Source organism: Theobroma umbraticum, unplaced genomic scaffold (genome assembly GCF_002168275.2).
Source record: "Theobroma umbraticum cultivar Fairchild unplaced genomic scaffold, ASM216827v3 scaffold_67.0, whole genome shotgun sequence".
In the NCBI taxonomy this organism is placed as follows: domain Eukaryota; kingdom Viridiplantae; phylum Streptophyta; class Magnoliopsida; order Malvales; family Malvaceae; genus Theobroma; species Theobroma umbraticum.
Window position 1 is genome coordinate 7,207,351 of NW_018397262.1, and position 19,273 is coordinate 7,226,623.

At 34.2% G+C, this 19,273-nt stretch overlaps 3 protein-coding genes across 3 annotated transcripts; all 3 read left to right on the top strand.

Moving 5' to 3' along the window:
• Nucleotides 1–1,780: 1,780 nt before the first annotated feature.
• LOC110418890 (F-box/LRR-repeat protein 13-like) lies at nt 1,781–3,216 on the top strand. Its single transcript, XM_021431711.1, has 3 exons — nt 1,781–2,587; nt 2,676–2,834; nt 2,929–3,216. Exons 1-3 carry the CDS (start codon nt 1,781–1,783, stop codon nt 3,214–3,216), a joined length of 1,254 nt encoding a protein of 417 aa, XP_021287386.1.
• A 2,673-nt stretch (nt 3,217–5,889) lies between these two features.
• Nucleotides 5,890–7,417, top strand: LOC110419763 (F-box protein At4g22280-like). Its single transcript, XM_021432864.1, has 3 exons — nt 5,890–6,795; nt 6,909–7,052; nt 7,142–7,417. The coding sequence occupies exons 1-3, from the start codon at nt 5,890–5,892 to the stop codon at nt 7,415–7,417; spliced, it is 1,326 nt and encodes a 441-aa protein (XP_021288539.1).
• A 4,216-nt stretch (nt 7,418–11,633) lies between these two features.
• LOC110419764 (F-box/LRR-repeat protein At4g14103-like) lies at nt 11,634–14,082 on the top strand. Its single transcript, XM_021432865.2, has 4 exons — nt 11,634–11,766; nt 12,532–13,457; nt 13,596–13,733; nt 13,816–14,082. Exons 1-4 carry the CDS (start codon nt 11,634–11,636, stop codon nt 14,080–14,082), a joined length of 1,464 nt encoding a protein of 487 aa, XP_021288540.2.
• Nucleotides 14,083–19,273: the final 5,191 nt, after the last annotated feature.

Below are 19,273 nucleotides of genomic sequence, written 5' to 3' on the forward strand. Positions count from 1 at the left end.
CACTTAAGGTAAGGAGAGTTTTAATGTTAAGTAGCAGTTACTGAAGGTTAATGTTGAATAACGGTTAAAAATTTATTATGTTATCATTGAAATAATTATATTTAATAAAACTTGTTCTCGAATAGGAGCTCTGTACGTGAATAGATACAAGAGAAGAAGCTTTTAACTACCTCCATATCTGAGCCACCAAGCCAAACCAAACTCTCTGAAACATCCCAATACGAAAGTAACCCACAAACCATGTCACCTATTGCAGATTACTTTCACTGCTATCTATTATGCGATAAAATAAATTTTTAGAGAATAAGTATTAATCAAAATTGACTATCTACAACCTATAAGTCTATTCTCTTATTAATAGTTTGGCTCTTTGTCTCTAATTTTGAATTAAACCTTGAAGCTTGGTTATTCATGCATATTTTCAAAGATTGGTTATAGCATCTGAGATTCTCCTTACAACGTATTGATTGCTTAATTTTTAGAGTCAAAGTGTTTTAGCTGAAATATGTTTTTCATCTCTTATATTTATTATTCTCTTCTCTTTTGAACAAAGTGTCTTGGCCCTTGCAGCCAATGGAATTCTAGCTCTCCTAATACAAGAGTACTACTTACGCAATAAGTTAGGAAAATTTTTTTTTTATAATTATTTTTCCTTTAACTTTTTCTTAGTTATTTTTTTTCCTTTACTTGCATTTTAAGAAAATTTAAGATAAAACCCTACAAGTAAGTTTCAAATGAAACCCTATTAGTGAATTAATAAAGAATATAAAGAGAAAGAGGTTCTAGGATAAAACCCTATTGGTGAATTAATAAAGAATATCAAGAGAAAGAGGTTTTAATATTTTGGTTATTGACGAATTAATAAAGAATATAAAGAGAAAGAGGTTCTAGTATTTTGGCTTGGTCAATTAAACAAAAAAAGGTTTTAATATCTTTGACTTAGCCAATTAAAGTGAGAGATTGGCTATTTTTCACCTAACCTCGTCAACTAGTCAAGAATGGTATCCTCACAACTTCCCGACGTCTAGCCAAGATTGGTGTCTTCACCAAGGCCTCGACGTATCTCCACTGTCTCTATTATTGGTAATTTGTAGCACTTGACAATTGATTTCGTTACAGCTTAAATTCTGACTTGGGATGCTCAAATAGCAACTGTTTGTTTTCCTTTCTTTCTCTTCGGTGTCTGCCTTTCTTGCTTGTATGTTTAAGGATTTGCATAAGTATATATCACAATGTTCTTGTTCCCAATTCTAAGAATTTGAATTAGATATGGTCTCAAATATTGTCAAAATTGGAACTAAAAGCATTCAAAATCTCTTCTTTGATATGATGATAGGAATTAATTACTAATAACAAGCTTAATCTACTTGATCTTTTTATCTGAGCTGTGGATGGATTTATTTTTATCTTTAAAGAAATTTTAATAGATGGCGCTGGTCCAAAATTAATAAAGAAACTTTATTAAAGTATGTAAAATTTCACATTGGATTTGCATTAACTTAAGTTTTATAATTAATAAAGAAAAATAGATTGAGCAAAAAGATGAGGATAATGGAGAGATTAGGATAATATGGAGAAAACAGAAAAGAAAACATGAGAAATCTTGTTCCATAAAGCTTTAGGAAGTGTTAAGCAGAAGGTAAAAGCCTACAAGGGTTCAGAAAACTCTACTGCCATGCCTTGTAATAGAGTTTTGCTAAAACTATATCTGAACCTATCAAGGTTGGGGAGTTTTCTGCTAAAAGTCAGCAATAAATGGCTGATGCGGGTGCAGGTAACGATGCAGAAAGTCAGCAAAAAAAGCCTGATGCAGGTGAAGGTAACCGAAAGAAGAACGGATCGGATCAGTGATTTACCTGATGAAATCCTTTGCAAGATTCTTTCTTCTCTTCCATCCCATTCTGCAATACGAACCAGCATTTTGTCATCAAGATTTAGGTACCTTTGGAGGTCAGTCCGCATTCTTGATTTCAGGGACAATCTAAGTCCAGCAAAGACCTTTGAGAAATTCTTGGACAAAGCCTTGAGTAACCATGAAGAATTGCATAGGCTTCGGACGTTTCGTCTCAGGTGTTATGACCCCAGCTATAGCGTAACCAAGATGTCTAACTGGATTCTCTCTGCAACTGCAAGTGTGTCTACTCTTGAGGAGCTTGATATCTACGTAAATAACGTTCATAAGATTCATTATGTTAATTTACCTTGTATACTTTTTTCGTGCCAAAGACTGAAATCTCTAAAATTGGCTGGTTGTAACATAGTTGATAGCATCCCTGCTGACGTGGTGTTTCCATGTCTTAAGACCCTCAAGCTTGTATCAATCTCTATCTTGGATGATAACCTTTTCAACAAGCTTCTCTCTGCTTTCCCTGTGCTTGAAAGGTTCCATATAGAAGATTGCCTCAAGGGATCAGGACTACATGTAAAATATCTTAGAGGTTCTATGATACAAGGTGATTGTCAGAATAACCTATTGTCCCTAGATGCAGCAAGCATCAATGTCACTGAGCCTAATAGGGCTTCCACCTCCAAGCTCTTGACGACCATCTATAACAAGGTAAAGCAGCTGGAGATATACGAAGACAATGTAAGTCCCTTCTCTGCCTTTCTCACATGCTCGCTCGCTTTTGCCCATATATGTTTCCTTCAATGACTGAATCTTTTACATATGATAGATGTTGCTGAGCCTTGGACTTATCAGGGAACATGAGAATCCACCTCTTTTCCAGAATTTGGCACATCTTGTGGTTGAAGTTGATTATATGTATGACTGTCAAGCTTTGCGTCTCTTGCTAGACCATTCACCTAATTTGACTTCCTTGGTGTTGGAAAAGGTAAGTTCAGGACATGCATATTGAATCAGTACATCAATTTCTCTTATTCCCTGTATGATCCGAGGATTGATTGGATTCATCCTATTGCTGTCAGAAATTTCCATATAAACTGGTTCGCAACGACAGGTGGAATGCACCGCCCGCTGCTTGTTTGTCATGCAACCTTGAGACAGTTCAGATTAATAGATTTCGCAAGAAAGATGCGGAAGTTGTGAAATACTTTTTGAGGAATGGATTGGCATTGAAGAAGCTGGTTGTATGCAGTGCAAGAGCTGTAAGCAGTAAAGTAATAGCAAGCATTCTCGATGCACCAAGGGGTTCAAGTCAATGTCAAATAGAATATCATTTACCTGTATCCTCATTGAATAATGAAAAGCATTAGATCTAATTTAATTGTTTGTTGGCAATACAGTCATTCAATGTAAGCGACTATAGTTATTATTTGTTATCAATCGAATGCCCAAGAAGTTACTAACTGTAAATGTCTTGTAGTCTAGCTATATATGTCTTGTGTATCAGTCTAGCTATATATGTCTTGTATGTGCTTGAAAGATTTTAAGGGTAAATCTTATCTATATCTTTTATAGTTTCAACTTTTTTTTTTAATTTCTCAATTAATATCTTCTTGGTAACTTCTCTTCTCGCAAAATGTTAACTTTGAATTGAGAATATTTTGATACTTTTTTAAAAAAAAAAAACTACACAAAAACTATCTATTTACATGTGCATTCAGTTTAATTGATTAAAATTTAAAATTTTATTTTAATTAAGGGTCCCTTTGATAATTGAAAAAAAAAATTAATGTTTTCTATTGTTTGTATAAACTATCGAAAATATTTTCGTTGGTAGAAAATATTTTTGGAAAATATTTTTCAGTATCACAAATGGAAAACATTTTCTATTGTTTATATTATCTCGTGAAAAATATTTTCTAGTTTAAATCATCTCGTGGAAAAATGGAGTTATGTGGATGTTAAAATGATAAATAGGTGTTCATTATAAAGTATTGGTTTGGATCTAAATAAAAAATAAATATGAAAATTGGTAAAATCAATATATCTATAATCATATATAAAAAGAAGCTTTTAGTGCCTTATCCTAGTACCACATGGAGTGATAATTTTGAGTCGTTTAGAGCTTGAGCTGAATGATATGTGGGTTGGTTGAAGATGTAGTTTAAATTTTTTGGTCTTCAACTTTAAACATGTGGGTTTAAGGTCTCCCACGTTTGTATTTTTCATTTTTGAATTCTATAAATTTTTCAGTATGATCTCCATTACATCTCTATTTTCTTTATCAATTCTATCCCACTTAGGTTTATATATTTCTCTATCAATTTCATTACCTTATTCTCAACCATGAGATTTTAAACAATAAATTAAATCCTTTCCTTTTGTCTTAGATTGACTTTTTCTAATTTGTAAAACCATATTTGCTAAGTTATAGCCTTTGCATGTATGGACCATTTTTGCTCTGCTATTACCTATATATAGTACTTTCATTGTCTAAGCATGTTCACATCTAAGTATTTTATTTAATGATTAATGCAACACAATCATTCATACAATCTTTTTAACTCTATGATAGTTTAAAATTAAAGTAATCTCTAATTTTTTAAAAAATTTCTATCTCATCACATTTTTACCATAACTTACCCTAAATCTAAAAATATCAATATTTATCAATTTTGTAAGACATGCAAAACTTATATTTATGTGTATTCACTATAAAAATGTCAATATTTAACAATTGTGTAAGACATCTAAAACTTATATTTATGTGTATTCACTATAAAAATATCAATATTTATAAATTGTGTAAGACATCCAAAACTTATATATACTAATATGTATTAATCATATCATTTAAATATTTTTTATTATAATTATTAGTAAAATTTATATCATTTATAAATAAACATTTAATTGCATTGAATGGTTTCATTAAAAAATATTTTTTAATTTTAATAGTATTGAATAATTTAAATATTAATATTTTAAGTTAAAAACTTTTTTAAGTTAAACATTAATATATTTTAATTTTTTTTAATATTTTAAGTTGAATATTAATATTCATTAAATCTATACTCCTAGACTTAGTATAAAAGTTTTTTTTTTATGCTATCTAGAAAATGTCTTACACCCCTCTTAACCTTAGACAATTTCGTGGTTAATGACTATTTTTTCTAATGACTTGTAAAATGTATATATTTGAAATAAATTTGTTATGTTTCAAACAAGTATAAGTCTTTAAAATATTTTTTTAAAATATTTTATATCAAAACAAATAGACCCTAAATTAATTGATTAATCTAATTAGATCATTAAATCAATCAATAGCTAGATTAATTGAATTTTTAAATTAAATCAATCAATTAATTCAATTATCCAAAAAAAATTTGATGATTATTTGCAGTAAATTATGTCTTGTTTTTAATAAAAACAGTTATTTAAATCCAATCTTTATCTTTACATTATTTTATTTTTGAGATGAATAGAAATTTGAACCCATTTCTTGAATAGAGTATACCTTCCAATTGAAAAATTCAATAGTTAGTACTTTGTATCATGTAATGGATAAATTCAACCATGGGTGAATAAAAAGGGCATTATTTTAATATATTTATCCCCTAATAGTTTAGATTTTGCATAAAAATAAATTAAAAAAAAGAATTTGCTTGGAGACCAATGACGCAATGACCATGTTCTCCAAGAGTTGCACCGCCATTACTCTTCCATTAATAATTATAACAATAAGATAAAAGGGAAAAACAGTTTGCCGTGATCATGAAGGAAAAGCAAACTAGGGTGTTATCAGTCCCTCCGGGATATTCTTGTCCTAAAGAACCTAGGATTCTTGACCCTCAGTCAAAGTAAAAAGTGTTCTCTGAATTGAAAGAAACAGGGTTTTCTGTATTGAAAGAGAACTATATACATATAGCAGACGAAATCTGATATAGAAGTTAAAAGGCAAACTAGGTTTCGCATGCCGGGCGTCATCCTGGTGAAAAATTTCTGGGTTTGTTTTGCTGAAGTTGATTGTAATTCTTTTACTGATGGCTAAGCAAGTTAAAGTTAGCGAAGTAGCAGACAGTATCAGCAGTCTGCCTGACGAAGTTCTTAGTCACATAATCTCGTTCCTTCCATTGAAACAAGCAGTTTGCACATCTATTCTTTCAAAAAGGTGGAGTAAGATTTCTACTTTGATGTCTAATCTTAACTTGGAGGATTGTTTTACAAGGAGAAAGTCAGATTGTCATAATTTCATGAATTTTGTGGATCGAATTCTGTTCTACCATACAGGGGTTGTGGAAAAATTTCGTATCAGATGTGGAGGGTTTGTTGATTCTTATCGACTTGCAGGATGGATACGATATGCATTGCAGAACGATGTTAGAGAGCTTGATTTATCCGTAGCTTGTAAAGTGTTCAATATGCTGCCTGTCGGGGTATTTACTTGCAAGACATTGGTGGCATTAAGATTGCACGGTCACAAGAGGTGCATGTTTGACCTGAAAGTGCCTGTTAAGATATGTTTGCCTAGCCTCAAGATTCTTCATCTTTCTGGTGTTGGACTTCTGGATGATGATTCAATAAATAGACTCTTTTCTAGCTGTTCGCTGCTTGAGGAATTGGTTGCAGACCGCTGCATCTTGAAAACAAGGTGCAGATTCAAGATTTCCATCCCTACACTGAAGAGGCTGACCATAGCCTTTCATGAGAGAGCTTTCAAAGATTATGAGATTGTGATTGATGCCCCTAGCCTTGTCTACTTCAAATGCCGTCAAATACCAAAAGGATTCTTCCACAAAAATCTTAACTCTCTTGTCGAAGCAGATATCGAGTTCGGGACAGTTCTTGAATCTGATAACACTTTTCCTTCTTATAATACAGCTGCAACTGATCTATTTAAAGGCATTAGTAATGTTAAATCACTTCGTATATGTGGTCTTTTTGGAAAGGTTAGTCTTCTTCAACCCTAATATTCTATTACGAAAAGAGTGAACGTCTTGTTGATGGATTTTTCTAGTAGAAAACTGCACTAACAAGTAACAACTATTGTCTTTCCCTCAAGGTTTTCCCACAGGGTAGAATCGTAATCCCTGAGTTGCCTAAATTGACTTATTTGAGCATTGATGGCCGCTTCTTTGTTGGGTGGGAAAGCATGCTACCAGTTTTGCTCGCATCTTTTCCTTGTCTAGAATCTCTTGTCCTTAAGGTTCGTATAATGAATCGAAATATAATTCAATATAATTTGTTCTAATTCCATATAATATGATTTGTTCTAAATCCATATAATTTGTTCAGGTCAATACAGAAATCGTCAAAGAGCTGCTGTCATCCCAGAGATTTCCTTCCTGCCTATGGTCTCAACTGAAGACACTTAAAATTTTGTCATTCCAAGGTAGAAAGGAGATGCAAATGGTTGGGTTTTTTCTGAAGAATGCAGAAGTTCTGGAGAATTTCTCAGTAGAGCCTAGAGAAAGAAAAAGGCCGAATCCAGCAAAATGGAGGTCAAAGATCACTAAAAAACTGTTGAAGTTACCAAAAGCCTCAAAGAATTGTAAAGTCTTGGTTGTTTGATCGGTTTCTCAGAAACTTTTCTTATGAACTGAAGTAGGTTGATAGTGATGGTTGTCAGATTTTCACATCCATATATCTAACCAATGTCGAGTTAATTTTCCAATTCAGCATTGATTTATAAGGCAAGTAATTATTCTCTTCCTTATTGGAATTCTAACCATCCATGGGTTGCCTTATGAACACGCTGTTTCCAGGCTCAAATTTGCATGTATATCTGGCTCCTGTCAGTCAAGCCAAATTTGATACTGATGATGTTTAACTATACCATTGATAGAGAAGAATATTATTAGATTATTATTATCTAAGTTTTACATAAAAATTATATTATAAAATAATATTTTAAGTTTATTTGAATGCCAAATCCACGTAAGAGTTTGACCATCATTTTAGTGGTTGTTATCTTAGCGAGAGTTTGGCCATTATTCACTTTAGTGGTTGCCACCTTCGCGAGGTTAGACACACAACAGTTGTATTTCTGCTTCTGCATTTACCCTCAGGGGGCTACTTTAGCATAATATAGAAAACTCTTTCTTGGAATCCTGCAAGCCATGCGTTTAACCTTAAGTTAGTTTTTAAATTGAAAATGACAACTAGTTTTATTTCAAAGAAAGGATTCATGAAAAATTTTCCATCCAAGATTAGTGATACACGTTTCCCATTTGCTACTAATAATAATTATAGAACTTAAACAAGTCTAGTAATTTACCCTTATAATTTTATATACTCCAATGTTGTTAATTTTTGGCTGCTCCAGGCTTGAGGAATTGGTTGTAAAAACTTGCAATTTCAAGTGGATAAGACAATTCACAATTTGTAACTCTACTCAAGAGACTGACCAAAAGCAATTATCAATGGCTTTATGAATATGATCATAAGCTCGTGATTAATGCACCAAGTCTGCAGTACTTCAACTACATTCACTTTATAGCAAAATACCATTCATTAATAGATCTCCACTCTCTGGTTGAAGTCTATATTGATTTTGGACTAGCTTTCTATACACATCTCCTTAATTATGATGCAACTGAACTGCTCAGAGGGATTAGTCATGTTCGATCACTTCATTTATCTGGTCCACTTTCAGGGGTTTGTTTTCTGACACTAGTTTCTTGTTGATTTTTTTCCTATACTCCAAACTAATTGCATAAACTTCTTATTGATGGATTTTTTTCTAGCAGAAAATCATAACTAATTAAGCACTACAAAGATTGTTGTCCTTTTAAAGGCTGTTCTTTTTGATCGGGGTCCAATCCCTATGTTGGAAAACATTACTTACTTGAAGATTAATGGGTGCTACCATGAAAGTTGGGAAAGATTGCTTGATCATACTCCTTGTTTAGAGACCATTGTGCTTGTCTTAGATGTAAGAATGAAAGTAAAACTTCATGTCAATCCATCCTAGACTATGCATCAGAAGCAAGTTTTAGTGAAGTTATTTCTCTTCTCTACACGAACCTTTAAGGACCCTCCAGAGAAATTCATGAATCCACCAAAGGAAGTGCCCCTTTGTTCGGTATCTCATATCAAGGCAATTAACGGAATCTGAAGTGCAAATGGTTTAAGTATTTTCCGAAGCATGCACAAGTCCTGGAAAATCTGATAATACATACGTTTGCAACAAAGAAACGGCAAAAGAAGATCACCAAAGAACTGCTGGAGTCATCGAGAGCTTCAAAGAAATTCCAAGTTGTAATTGTTTAATTATTTTCTCAATGTTTCTTCTACATTGAGTTAGCTGTTACTGTTTTCTCTCTGATATTGTTTCGTGGTCTGTCATGGTTATCAATTTGTATGTTTAACATTGTAGCTAATCATTGCAGCTACCTTCAAATTTCTAAGGCTAGTATCCATGAATTGGCTTGATAGTGGTGTGGTTTCTTTGATAATTCTGCTCAAATATAATTCGACTTAGCCTAGTCAATATGACGGTGAAAAAATTGTTAGCCAAGAAGATGATTACAAACTTGGGCATCTTATCAAGTTCTGTAATTGTAGAGACAGTGATCATTAAGAATCTATTAGCCAACAGTGCAAAATCCCCTTTTCAACACTGTTCTTTTTCTGTCGTATCAATTTTTATTCCTGATTGAACAATCAGGAGAGAACCAAACATAGAAGATTAACGTCCTGGCAGTGTTGTATGATGGTTCCTTCCAATAGTAAATGAACATCAGATTTCAACTACAAGGATGAGTCTGAAACTCTCATTAGCCAAGAAAGTATGCAGAATATCCTTAAAATTAAATGAACAATAACTTCACAAATCATACTGTGGAGATTTTGTCCAAGTTACAAAGTGACAAGGTTTAACCACTCCTCAAAATATGTTCCATCAAACATGGCCAGAGCTCATGCCTCAGACTTATTAAGCACAATGGTTCAGGAACTCCTTTTAATAGAATTTAAGCCTGGCATGATTTTAGTAAGAAAGGTCAAACTGAGATTTATCATTGACTTTCTTTGTCCACACGACAAATAACCTGACAAGTTAACCTGACCAAAAACCGACCCTTTGCACAAGACTTTAATCATCATTTGTTCATCAGTCGAAGAAGTTAGTTTACTTCTTGATTACATGTATCAGCTTTTGTAGTGAAGGGAATTAGAATCTCAGTGTCTCTAGAAACTCGTCTTTAAGGTATGAAAGGAAATATAATTCAATATGGTTTGTACTGAGTCCATATGGTCAATGTAGTGTGGCAAGTATGAATCCATCTATTAAATTTTTGTTCAGGTTAATTTGCAGCATTCGTGCAACATCAGCAAAGATCTGCTGCTATCCAAGAGATTTCCTTCCTGTCTATGTTCTCAACTCAAGACACTTGAAATTTTGTCATTCCAAGGTAGAAAAAGTGAGATGCAAATGGTTGAGTTTTTTCTGAAGAATGCAGAAGTTCTGGAGAATTTCTCAGTACAGATTATAGCAAGGAGAAGGCAGAATTCAGCAGAATGGAGGTCAAATATCACTGACAACTTGTTGAATTTACCAAAAGCCCCAAAGAATTGCAAAGTCTTGGTTGTCTGATCAGTTTCTCAAACTTTTCTTATGAATTGAAGTAGGTTGCAAGTATGTTTCTCTATCTTGTTGCTGTGTGATAGTGATGGTTGTCAGATTTTCACAACCATATTCTTACCAATGTCGAGTTAATTTTCCAGTTCAGCATTGATCTATAAGGCAGGTAATAATTCTGTTCCTTACTTGAATTCTAATCACCCATGGGTTGATTTATGAACATGCTGTTTCCAGGCTCAAATTTGCATATAGATTACTTCTGGCTTCTGTCAGCCAAGCCAAATTTGATACTGGTGTTTAACTATGCTTATGCTTGCTGAGAATTCAAATATGAACTCAGTTCTTTCATTTCTGCATCTATCTTCAGGGGGACTACTTTAGCATAATATAGAAAACTCTTCCTTGGAGATATATCAAGTTGCAGGGATCCTGAAACACAAAAAAATCAGGCAGGAAACTGTTGTGCGATGCTTGAACATGTTTGATGATGAATTTAACATGCTGTTCTAACATGTGATTTACATAACAGTCTTCGATCTTAGGTGACACCAGAAGCCATGCGTTTAGCCTTAAGGCAGTTTTTAAATTGAAAATGCCAACCTGTTTTATTTCAGAGAAAGGTTCATGAGAAATTTTCCTGCCAAGATTACTAATACACGTTTCCCATTCGTCCCTAACAAGCCAAAGTCAAACGCCTTCCACAATCCCAGGATGTTGTATAATTCTGATTTGTTGCTTCTATGGTGATTAAAATCCTATAATTTTACCCTTACACTCAAAATTTGCTGTTTAGGATGGTGAAGGTGACATTAGGATTTAGGAAGGAGAGAGGAAACAACAGCAGAATGTAGATGCAGCAAAGAAATAGCTTCCAGGGTGTCCTGTATCTATCTCATTGTCTTGTGGATCCTAATTCGGCTGGCTTGAGAGAATCGGACAGGAGTTTGTCTTCTCGACTTCTTGGTCCACCAGATATCCGTCAGCCAACAACTGGTTGGTTTGACACTGTCAAGGATCCTAATCCAGCTGAGATGGTAGATCCATTCCTGGCTTTCACTGCTGGTAAAAGCGGAGGTGCTTGGAAATTTTGGTTGCTTGTAAGACTTTCCTGAAATTCTCTATCGGATTCTAAATGGCCCTGAACTTCGGATTGATGAATGTAAGGAGAGAAATAGAGTTAGGAAGAAGAAACAGCATTAGCCGATGGAGAAGAGAAAGAACTCTGCACAGCAAGGACGGATTATTGCTAAGGGTATCACAGTGATGGAAGTGGAGAAGGCTAAGGATGATGCTAAACGTTTGAGTAAAGGAGAAAAGAATCCTGATGGCAGAGAAGGCAATTGTGGGGTATAATACCAATCCTGTAACAATGAGACATTGCAAGAGGCTACTAGGAAGTGGACTAACATTATTCTCTGCAACAATGGGATTAGGGAGTTCCCGAAAACAATCTCATGGTGTTTTTGTTTTTTTTTTTTAAATTAAATATTTTTTTTTCATAGGCACAAAAGTTCTTTTCAAATTTATCGATAAAGGTAACTTAGCACATTGAAAAAAAATGTAACACTACTTATTTTAGAACTTAACAAGTTTAGTGATTTACACTGATAATTTTATATACTGGACTGTTTTGAGTGTGAAAATAAGTTAATTTTTGAACCCATGATTATTTGATATTTTATCGGATGAAATTAATGATTTAATCTTTATGCAAACATAATATATTCACAAAGTAACTAATTGAGAAGAATCTATATGATGTCATCCGAAAAAAAAATTGAAATTATAATGAGTATAAACAGAGTTTACTTATGATTTTATATAATTCAATGCCCCTTTGCCTCATGTTTCATTACATCGCCTTCTGTATGCGGTGTTTTACCACGTCACTATGTCATGCAACCAATAGTTGATTTCAAGTTTTAATTTGTTTTAATTTCCAAACTGAAGTTGGCATAGAGTATAAAAATTATCAAATCAGAGTTATTATAAAATACTGTTACCTTGTTATACTAGAATATTTAATTAGTATTTAAATAGTCCTATATATATATAAAATTCCTTCACCTATCTAACCATATTTAATTTTGATTTCTCTTAGGGTTTTCAATTGAATTTCTTATGGCGACGAGCTGTCCACTAGAGTACTCAGAGAGAGACAGGTTAAGTAATTTACCTGATGACCTTCTTTGTCGTATCATCTCATATCTTCCACTAAGAGAAACAATTCGAGCATCCATCCTGTCAAGAAGGTGGAAGAATCTTTTCACGTCGATGTCGAGACTTAACATTGATGATAAGCTCGAACCTGCAAAGCGTTGCCGTTATGGATTGAAGCAAGTTGTGGATAGAGTTCTCTTTGCTCGTCAGGGGGATGTAGAAAAGTTTCATCTCAAATTTGCAATAGGTATGGGACCTTCGCCGGTCGATGGATGGATACAATATGCACTGTGGCATAACGTTAGAGAGCTTGAGCTTGAGCTACAGCTACCCTTCTCAATGGAAATTTTTTACGTGCTGCCTGATGGGGTACTTACTTGCAAGACACTAGTGACATTAAAATTGCAGGCGAGATACCTTGTTTTCCCGAAAATCCCTGGTAAGATTTGTCTTCCAGGACTCAAGATTCTCTACCTAGAGTTGATTGAATTCACAGATGATGATTCTGTTCAAAGGCTCTTTTCTAGCTGCTCCAGGCTTGAGGAATTGGTTGTGCAAAATTGCAAGTTGAAGAACATAAGCAAATTCGAAGTTAGTAACCCTACTCTCAAGAGACTGACCATAAGTTATCCTGAGGTTTATGAATATAAGCATGAGGTCGTGATTAATGCACCAAGTCTTGTGTACTTCAAATGCTATCACTTCGTAGCAAGATATTATTCATACATAGATCTCCAATCCCTGGTTGGAGCCTACATTAATTGTGGACCAGTTCTCAATTCTGAGTTTTATGATTCTGGTACTGCTGATCTGATTAGAGGGATTAGTCGTGTTCAATCCCTTCATTTATCTGGTCCACTTTCAGTGGTTTGTTTTCTTATCCTAATTTCTTGTTGATTTTTTTTCTTAAAACGCCAAACTAATTGCACAAACTTCTTATCGATGGATTTTTGTAGCAGAAATTTATAACTAATCAAGTCCTACAACTTTTTTTGTCTTTTGAAGGTTCTTCTTCTTGGTCGGGGTCCAATCCCTGTGTTGAAAAACTTGACTTACTTGAAGATTAATCGGTGCTACCATGAAGGTTGGGAAAGATTGCTTGATTATGCTCCATTTTTAGAGACCCTTGTGTTTGCCTTAGAGGTATGAATGCAAATCTTTATGTAAATCTATCTTAGTCCATGCAGGCAAGTATCGTTAGTAAAGTTATTTCTCTTCTCTACAGGTACTTCCAGACTTTACAGAAAGTATCATGAATCCACCAAAGGACGTGCCCCCTTGTTTGTTATCTCACATCAAGGCAATTGAATTTCTCTCATTCCGAGGGCTGGAATCTGAAGTGGAAGCGGCTAAGTATTTTCTGAAGCATGCACAAGTTCTGGAAAATCTGATAATACAAATGATTGCAGAACAGAAGTGGCAATTAAAGATTACAGAAGAACTGCTGGAGTCACCGAGAGCTTCAAAGAAATGCCAAGTTGTAATTGTCTAATATGTTTCTTCTAGGTTGAGTCAGCTGTTGCTGTTATCTCTGTGATATTGCTGTGTGGTAGTCATGGTTTTCAATTTGTCATGAACCATATTAAAGTTATTAGCATTATTAATTTTTCATGGTAATCAATAACATTGCATTTAACTTCAAATTTCTAAGGCTAGTAATCTTTTTTTTTTTTTTTTGGTTTCTTTGATCAATTCTGCTCAAATATAATTCGAATTAGCCTGATGGTGAGAACACTGTTAGCCAAGAAGATGATTATAAACTTGGGGCATTTTGTCAAGTTCTGTAATTGTAGAGAAAGTGATAGAGAATATGTTAGCCAAAAGTGCAAAATCACAGTGAAACCCGGACTCTTTTCCTTTTCTGTGAGGATCAACTTTTATCCTAATTGAACAATCAGGAAAGAACCAACAGAGAAGATTTGGAGCCCTGGCAGTGTTGTATGATGGTTTCTTCCAACAGTAAATGAACATCAGAACTCAGAACAACTTCACTACATTGTTGTTCGTAAAGTAAGGCTACTCTAAAATTCAATGAATAATGAATTCCCAAGTCATAGTGTGGAGATTTTGTCCCAGTTAAAAGTGACAAGGTTTAACCACTCCTTGGATTATGTTCCATCAAACATGGAACTTCACAGCACATGCCTCAGACTTATTAAGCACAATGGTTCAGGAACTCCTTTTAACAGAATTTAAGCCTTGGCAGGATTTTAGTAAGGAAAGTCACACTGGGATTTAACAATGAGACACTGCACGTGGCAATAAGTTAATAGAGAGTTCATACTAAACAAGCTTAATCAATGCAAGAATTTTAGTCCCAATCAAGAAATTCTAATTTTTTTTTCAAAAGGAAAAAACCAGGGTTTCAATGTCATCAATATTAAATATTCTGAATGGTGGAAGTCTTTGGTTTAGATTAAACATAACCCTTAAAATAAAAGAAAACTATTAAAATACATTGATTAATTATTCAATGTTTTCAACAGACACATCTATTGAAACTCAACAAACACATATGTTAAAACATATTCAGTATAACTTTTAGTGTTTAGTGTTTTCAATAAACATATCTATTGAAACTCAACAGATACATTTGTTGAAACATGATGTAAAACGTCTAACAAATAACTTCTTAAAACAGACTAAGCATTAGAAGTTAAAATAAAAAACCCAAATATCATAAATGGGTATGTTCATAATTTTAATATTTTTCTTATTTAGTTAGAAGACTCTCATAAAAATTATAGATAAAATAAAAATTTTCTTTTATTTAATTTATTTATATAATAAGATCCTTAAACTAAATTTTTTGAATTATGGAATAACATTGCAGATTTTTTCTCACTCGAACTTGCATTCAAGTTTCAGAATTCTTGGTTATCGCCTCCTTATCTTACAAAAAAAAACTTGGGTCTTGATGGCTCAGCAGGCGAGATTTTAAGACGGCGAAGACATCCACGGGCTCAATAGTTTACCTGATGAAATTATTTGTCACATCATCTCATTTCTTCCTCTACAAGAAATGATCCGGACATCTATCTTATCAAGAATGTGGAGGTATATTTTTGCTCAGACTTCTCGTCTTACCATTGATGATAATGACGAAAGTCCATCATATTATGTTAATGTCAGATTCTTACTCTTCAATCTCGTGAAAGGAGTGTTGTTTTCCCGCAGTAGGGATGCTATAGATAAATTCTGTCTTAAATTCAGACGATATGTTGATATTTACCACCAGATTGATGGGTGGTTATATTATGCATTGCGGCATGGTGTTCAAGAGCTTGAGCCTAAACTACGGAAAACATATGGATTAGGGTTGCCTGGCCTGCCTAGTGCTGGTTGTTTATTTTCTTGCAAGACATTGGTGTCTACTTCGAGCACTTTGATTTTGCAGCAAAAAACTACTCATTACTAAACCTGCAGTCTCTTGTTGAAGCCTTTATTGATATTTAACCAGCAATCTTGCGCTTCTTTTATCCCACTCCTTCAACAGATCTCCTGAGAGGGATTAAAGCAGGTCTCCTGAGAGGGATTAGTAACATTAAGTCACTTCATTTAGGTTGTAATTTTTCAAATGTATGTATCTTCTTCCCTTTTCCTTTCGAGAATATTGCATAACATTCTTAGTACTAACTAGAATTCTCGTTTTCATTTGAAGGCTTATGGAGGTCGTCAGATTCCCAAGTTGGACTTTATCGGGTTCCCTTTTCCTAACTTGACCTTTCTGAAGATAGATACTTCCTTCTCTTTTGACTGGGAAAGCATACTTGGAAGTTCTCCCTGTCTTGAAGCCCTTGCAATTGAGCTGGTATGTATGGAATCTAACTATTTCAATTGCATCTAAGCCAACTGTGACTACTTGTCAGGAATTTCCATGGTCAGATTGCACACTATTCCTACCCGAGAGAGTGGCCTTATGTTTGTAGTCTCACCTTATGACAATCAAATTTTTGTCATTCCATGGAGAAAATGATGAGCTGAGACTGGTCGAGTATTTTTCCATAAATGCACAGATTCTACGGAATTTGACAGTGCGTACTAGTGAAGAGAAGAGAGTACTGCAGTCAGAGATCACTACAGCTTTAGAAACATTACCAAGACTCTCAAAGAAATGCCATCTCATGATTGTTTAAATTTCTCAAATCTTTGTTTCTTCTTAGAGAAATCACCCCCTTGTTTGTTATCTCACACCATGGCAATTACAATTAAATTTCTGTTACTCCGAGGGAAGAAATCCGAACTGCAAAAAACTAAGTATCTTCTGATGCATGCTCAAGTTCTAGGGGATTCGATATTAGGTTTATTGCCCAAAGGGCCAACAGCTCAAGATCACTAAAGAACAGTTGCTGCTACCAAGAACTTAATTTGAAGAAACGCCAAGCTTTAGTCTTTCTTGTAGATTCAGTTATCTGTTACTATTCTTTCTCTGATGTTGAGTTTTTGGTAGCCACAGTGAACTATACTGTTACTAATGACTCTAGCTAATATTCCAGCTTAATTTCTGATTTTTTTTTAGGCCTTTTATCCTTGTGTTAACTTAATATATATGTAACTATCTCCTTAGTTTATTGTAAATAAGGCAAGAAAGGAAAGTCGTGGATTACTAAGGTATTTTAGTAATTGCCGGTAGCCTTGTTTCAAAGTTTAGACTTCTATTTGTCTTCTTCATGATCCTTGCTAACTTGTTCAAGGTTTTAAGAAATACCCATTTTGAGTTTTCATTAGAATTCCCCAAAGTTTTGAAATTTTCCGTCAGAAAAAGCTGATCGTTTCTTGATCCTTGATTACCTCTTCAAGTGTTCAAGAAACACTTAAAAAAATGAAAATGAGTTTTAGCGTTAAGAAATCAGCTTCAACTACATGCATGCATATCTCATCTATTCAGATTGGTATTTATGTTGCAACTTGGTGGGCTTTGCATGTGGCTTTCAATATATATAAGGAGAAGGTTTTGAATGATCATCCTTACCCTTTGTTGCCTTCAACTTTGTCTCTTGCTTGTGGTTCTTTCATGATGTTGGTGTCATGAGCTATAAGAATTGCTGGGACCCCAAAGACAGATTTTGAGTTCTGGAAGACTTTGTTTCAGGTGAGTTTTTCTTTTCCTTTTTTTGCTATGCTTTTAATGTTGTTTTGATTTACAGTCTTACTGAATTTCTGGTTATTTTTTTCCTTTTTCTTTTCTCCTAGATTGCTGTGGCATATACAATTGGACATGCAGCAGCAACTGTGACTGTGTTAGGTTGCAGTTTCATTCACCCACAAGTGAACCTGCTTTTGATGCATGCTGAAGTTCTAGGGAATTTGGTATTAGGTTTATTGCACCCAATAGCCAGCAGCCCAAGATCACTAAAGAACTGTTGCTGTAGATTCAGTTATCTGTTACAATTATTTCTTGAATGTTGAGCTGTGTGGTAGCCATTTTGGTCATCAAATCTTCTCAAATGTATTTACAGCCAACTCTTACATGATTGAGTAAACAGAATTGTTAGCCTAAGGTGCAAAACACAAACAAATTCCCTTCAAAGACATGGGTTATGAATTTTCTGCTCAAATCAATCTTGTCAATCCTGGGGTGTTCCTCTTGCTTTTCTGTTTCTTTTATCCTCAACTTAAGCAGAATTTGAGTCATCAATTTCCTAATCTGTTATGAGTAACCTCACTGGTTCCTGATCCTCATGTTACATCATGATATTCTGATACTTCCCGAATAGTCTAGTACTTTTAATATAACTACACCAAGTGCTTGTTTTGAAGTCAGAATAACCATCTGCAACATTCTGTCGATTTCATGGTGATAATAGGTTCTTTGCTTGTTAAAATGTAAACTCTTCAAAAGAAATGTCCAGTTCAACATGGTTTATTCCATGGATTTGAATCTCAGCTGCAATTGGTTTGAGCATCTTTTGAAGAATGCACAGGTTCTAGAGAATTTGACCGTGCATCTTGGTGCAGTAGAGAGACTACGGTCGAAGAACACTGAATACTGTTTAACTTTATGACCAAGTTATTTGTTCTAGATTGAATCACCATGGAAATATCTCTCTGTTGCTGCTGTGTTGCCTTGATGATTATCAGTTTGTCACTGCAACCATTGTACAATGGATGACTCTAAGCTAGCTTCCATGCTCAAATCTTGATTTACAATGCTTGGAATTAATTTGTTTCTGGCGTAAACTCTTAACTAGATAACATTGGCTTAATAGCATTTCTCTTTCAAAGCTTTTGGCAATCCTTCCTTCTCAGTTTTTTCTTTTGGTTCAATTCCTAGACAGCTAGACTCAACTGGACTATATAGTTTGGTTTGTTCTTCCCATAAGCCTCCCATCCCTGGTGAACGAGGACTCCAACCCCAAATCTTTGGTGCAAACACCAAAAGGAATGACATAGCATCTGAGTTAGCTGACAAATTTGACAGTTTGATGTTCAAACTTCTAGTCTTCTTTTCTGACTAGACCAAGGTTTGATTAAACCAATTTGGAAGTCAGAACTGGTGACAATTTTGATAACCCAGTCTCCAAGTTCTGTCAATTCAATGATGATCAACAACTTTTCTTCTTTTCCTGCCTTTGGACCTGATCAGGCCCATGATTCTTGAGCTTGTCCAAAACCCACCTAAGTGCCAAAAAATCACTCCATTTTAAAAAAAAAAAAACATAATTAAATTTAAAGTTATTAAA

Coding starts and splice junctions, on each gene's coding strand:
- LOC110418890 (XM_021431711.1), top strand. CDS start 1,781: ATGCAGAAAGTCAGCAAAAAAAGCCTGATGCAGGTGAAGGTAACCGAA. Junction 2,588..2,675: donor TGGAGATATACGAAGACAAT/GTAAGTCCCTTC, acceptor TACATATGATAG/ATGTTGCTGAGCCTTGGACT. Junction 2,835..2,928: donor CTTCCTTGGTGTTGGAAAAG/GTAAGTTCAGGA, acceptor TATTGCTGTCAG/AAATTTCCATATAAACTGGT.
- LOC110419763 (XM_021432864.1), top strand. CDS start 5,890: ATGGCTAAGCAAGTTAAAGTTAGCGAAGTAGCAGACAGTATCAGCAGT. Junction 6,796..6,908: donor TATGTGGTCTTTTTGGAAAG/GTTAGTCTTCTT, acceptor CTTTCCCTCAAG/GTTTTCCCACAGGGTAGAAT. Junction 7,053..7,141: donor TAGAATCTCTTGTCCTTAAG/GTTCGTATAATG, acceptor TAATTTGTTCAG/GTCAATACAGAAATCGTCAA.
- LOC110419764 (XM_021432865.2), top strand. CDS start 11,634: ATGGAGAAGAGAAAGAACTCTGCACAGCAAGGACGGATTATTGCTAAG. Junction 13,458..13,595: donor TATCTGGTCCACTTTCAGTG/GTTTGTTTTCTT, acceptor TGTCTTTTGAAG/GTTCTTCTTCTTGGTCGGGG. Junction 13,734..13,815: donor CCCTTGTGTTTGCCTTAGAG/GTATGAATGCAA, acceptor TCTTCTCTACAG/GTACTTCCAGACTTTACAGA.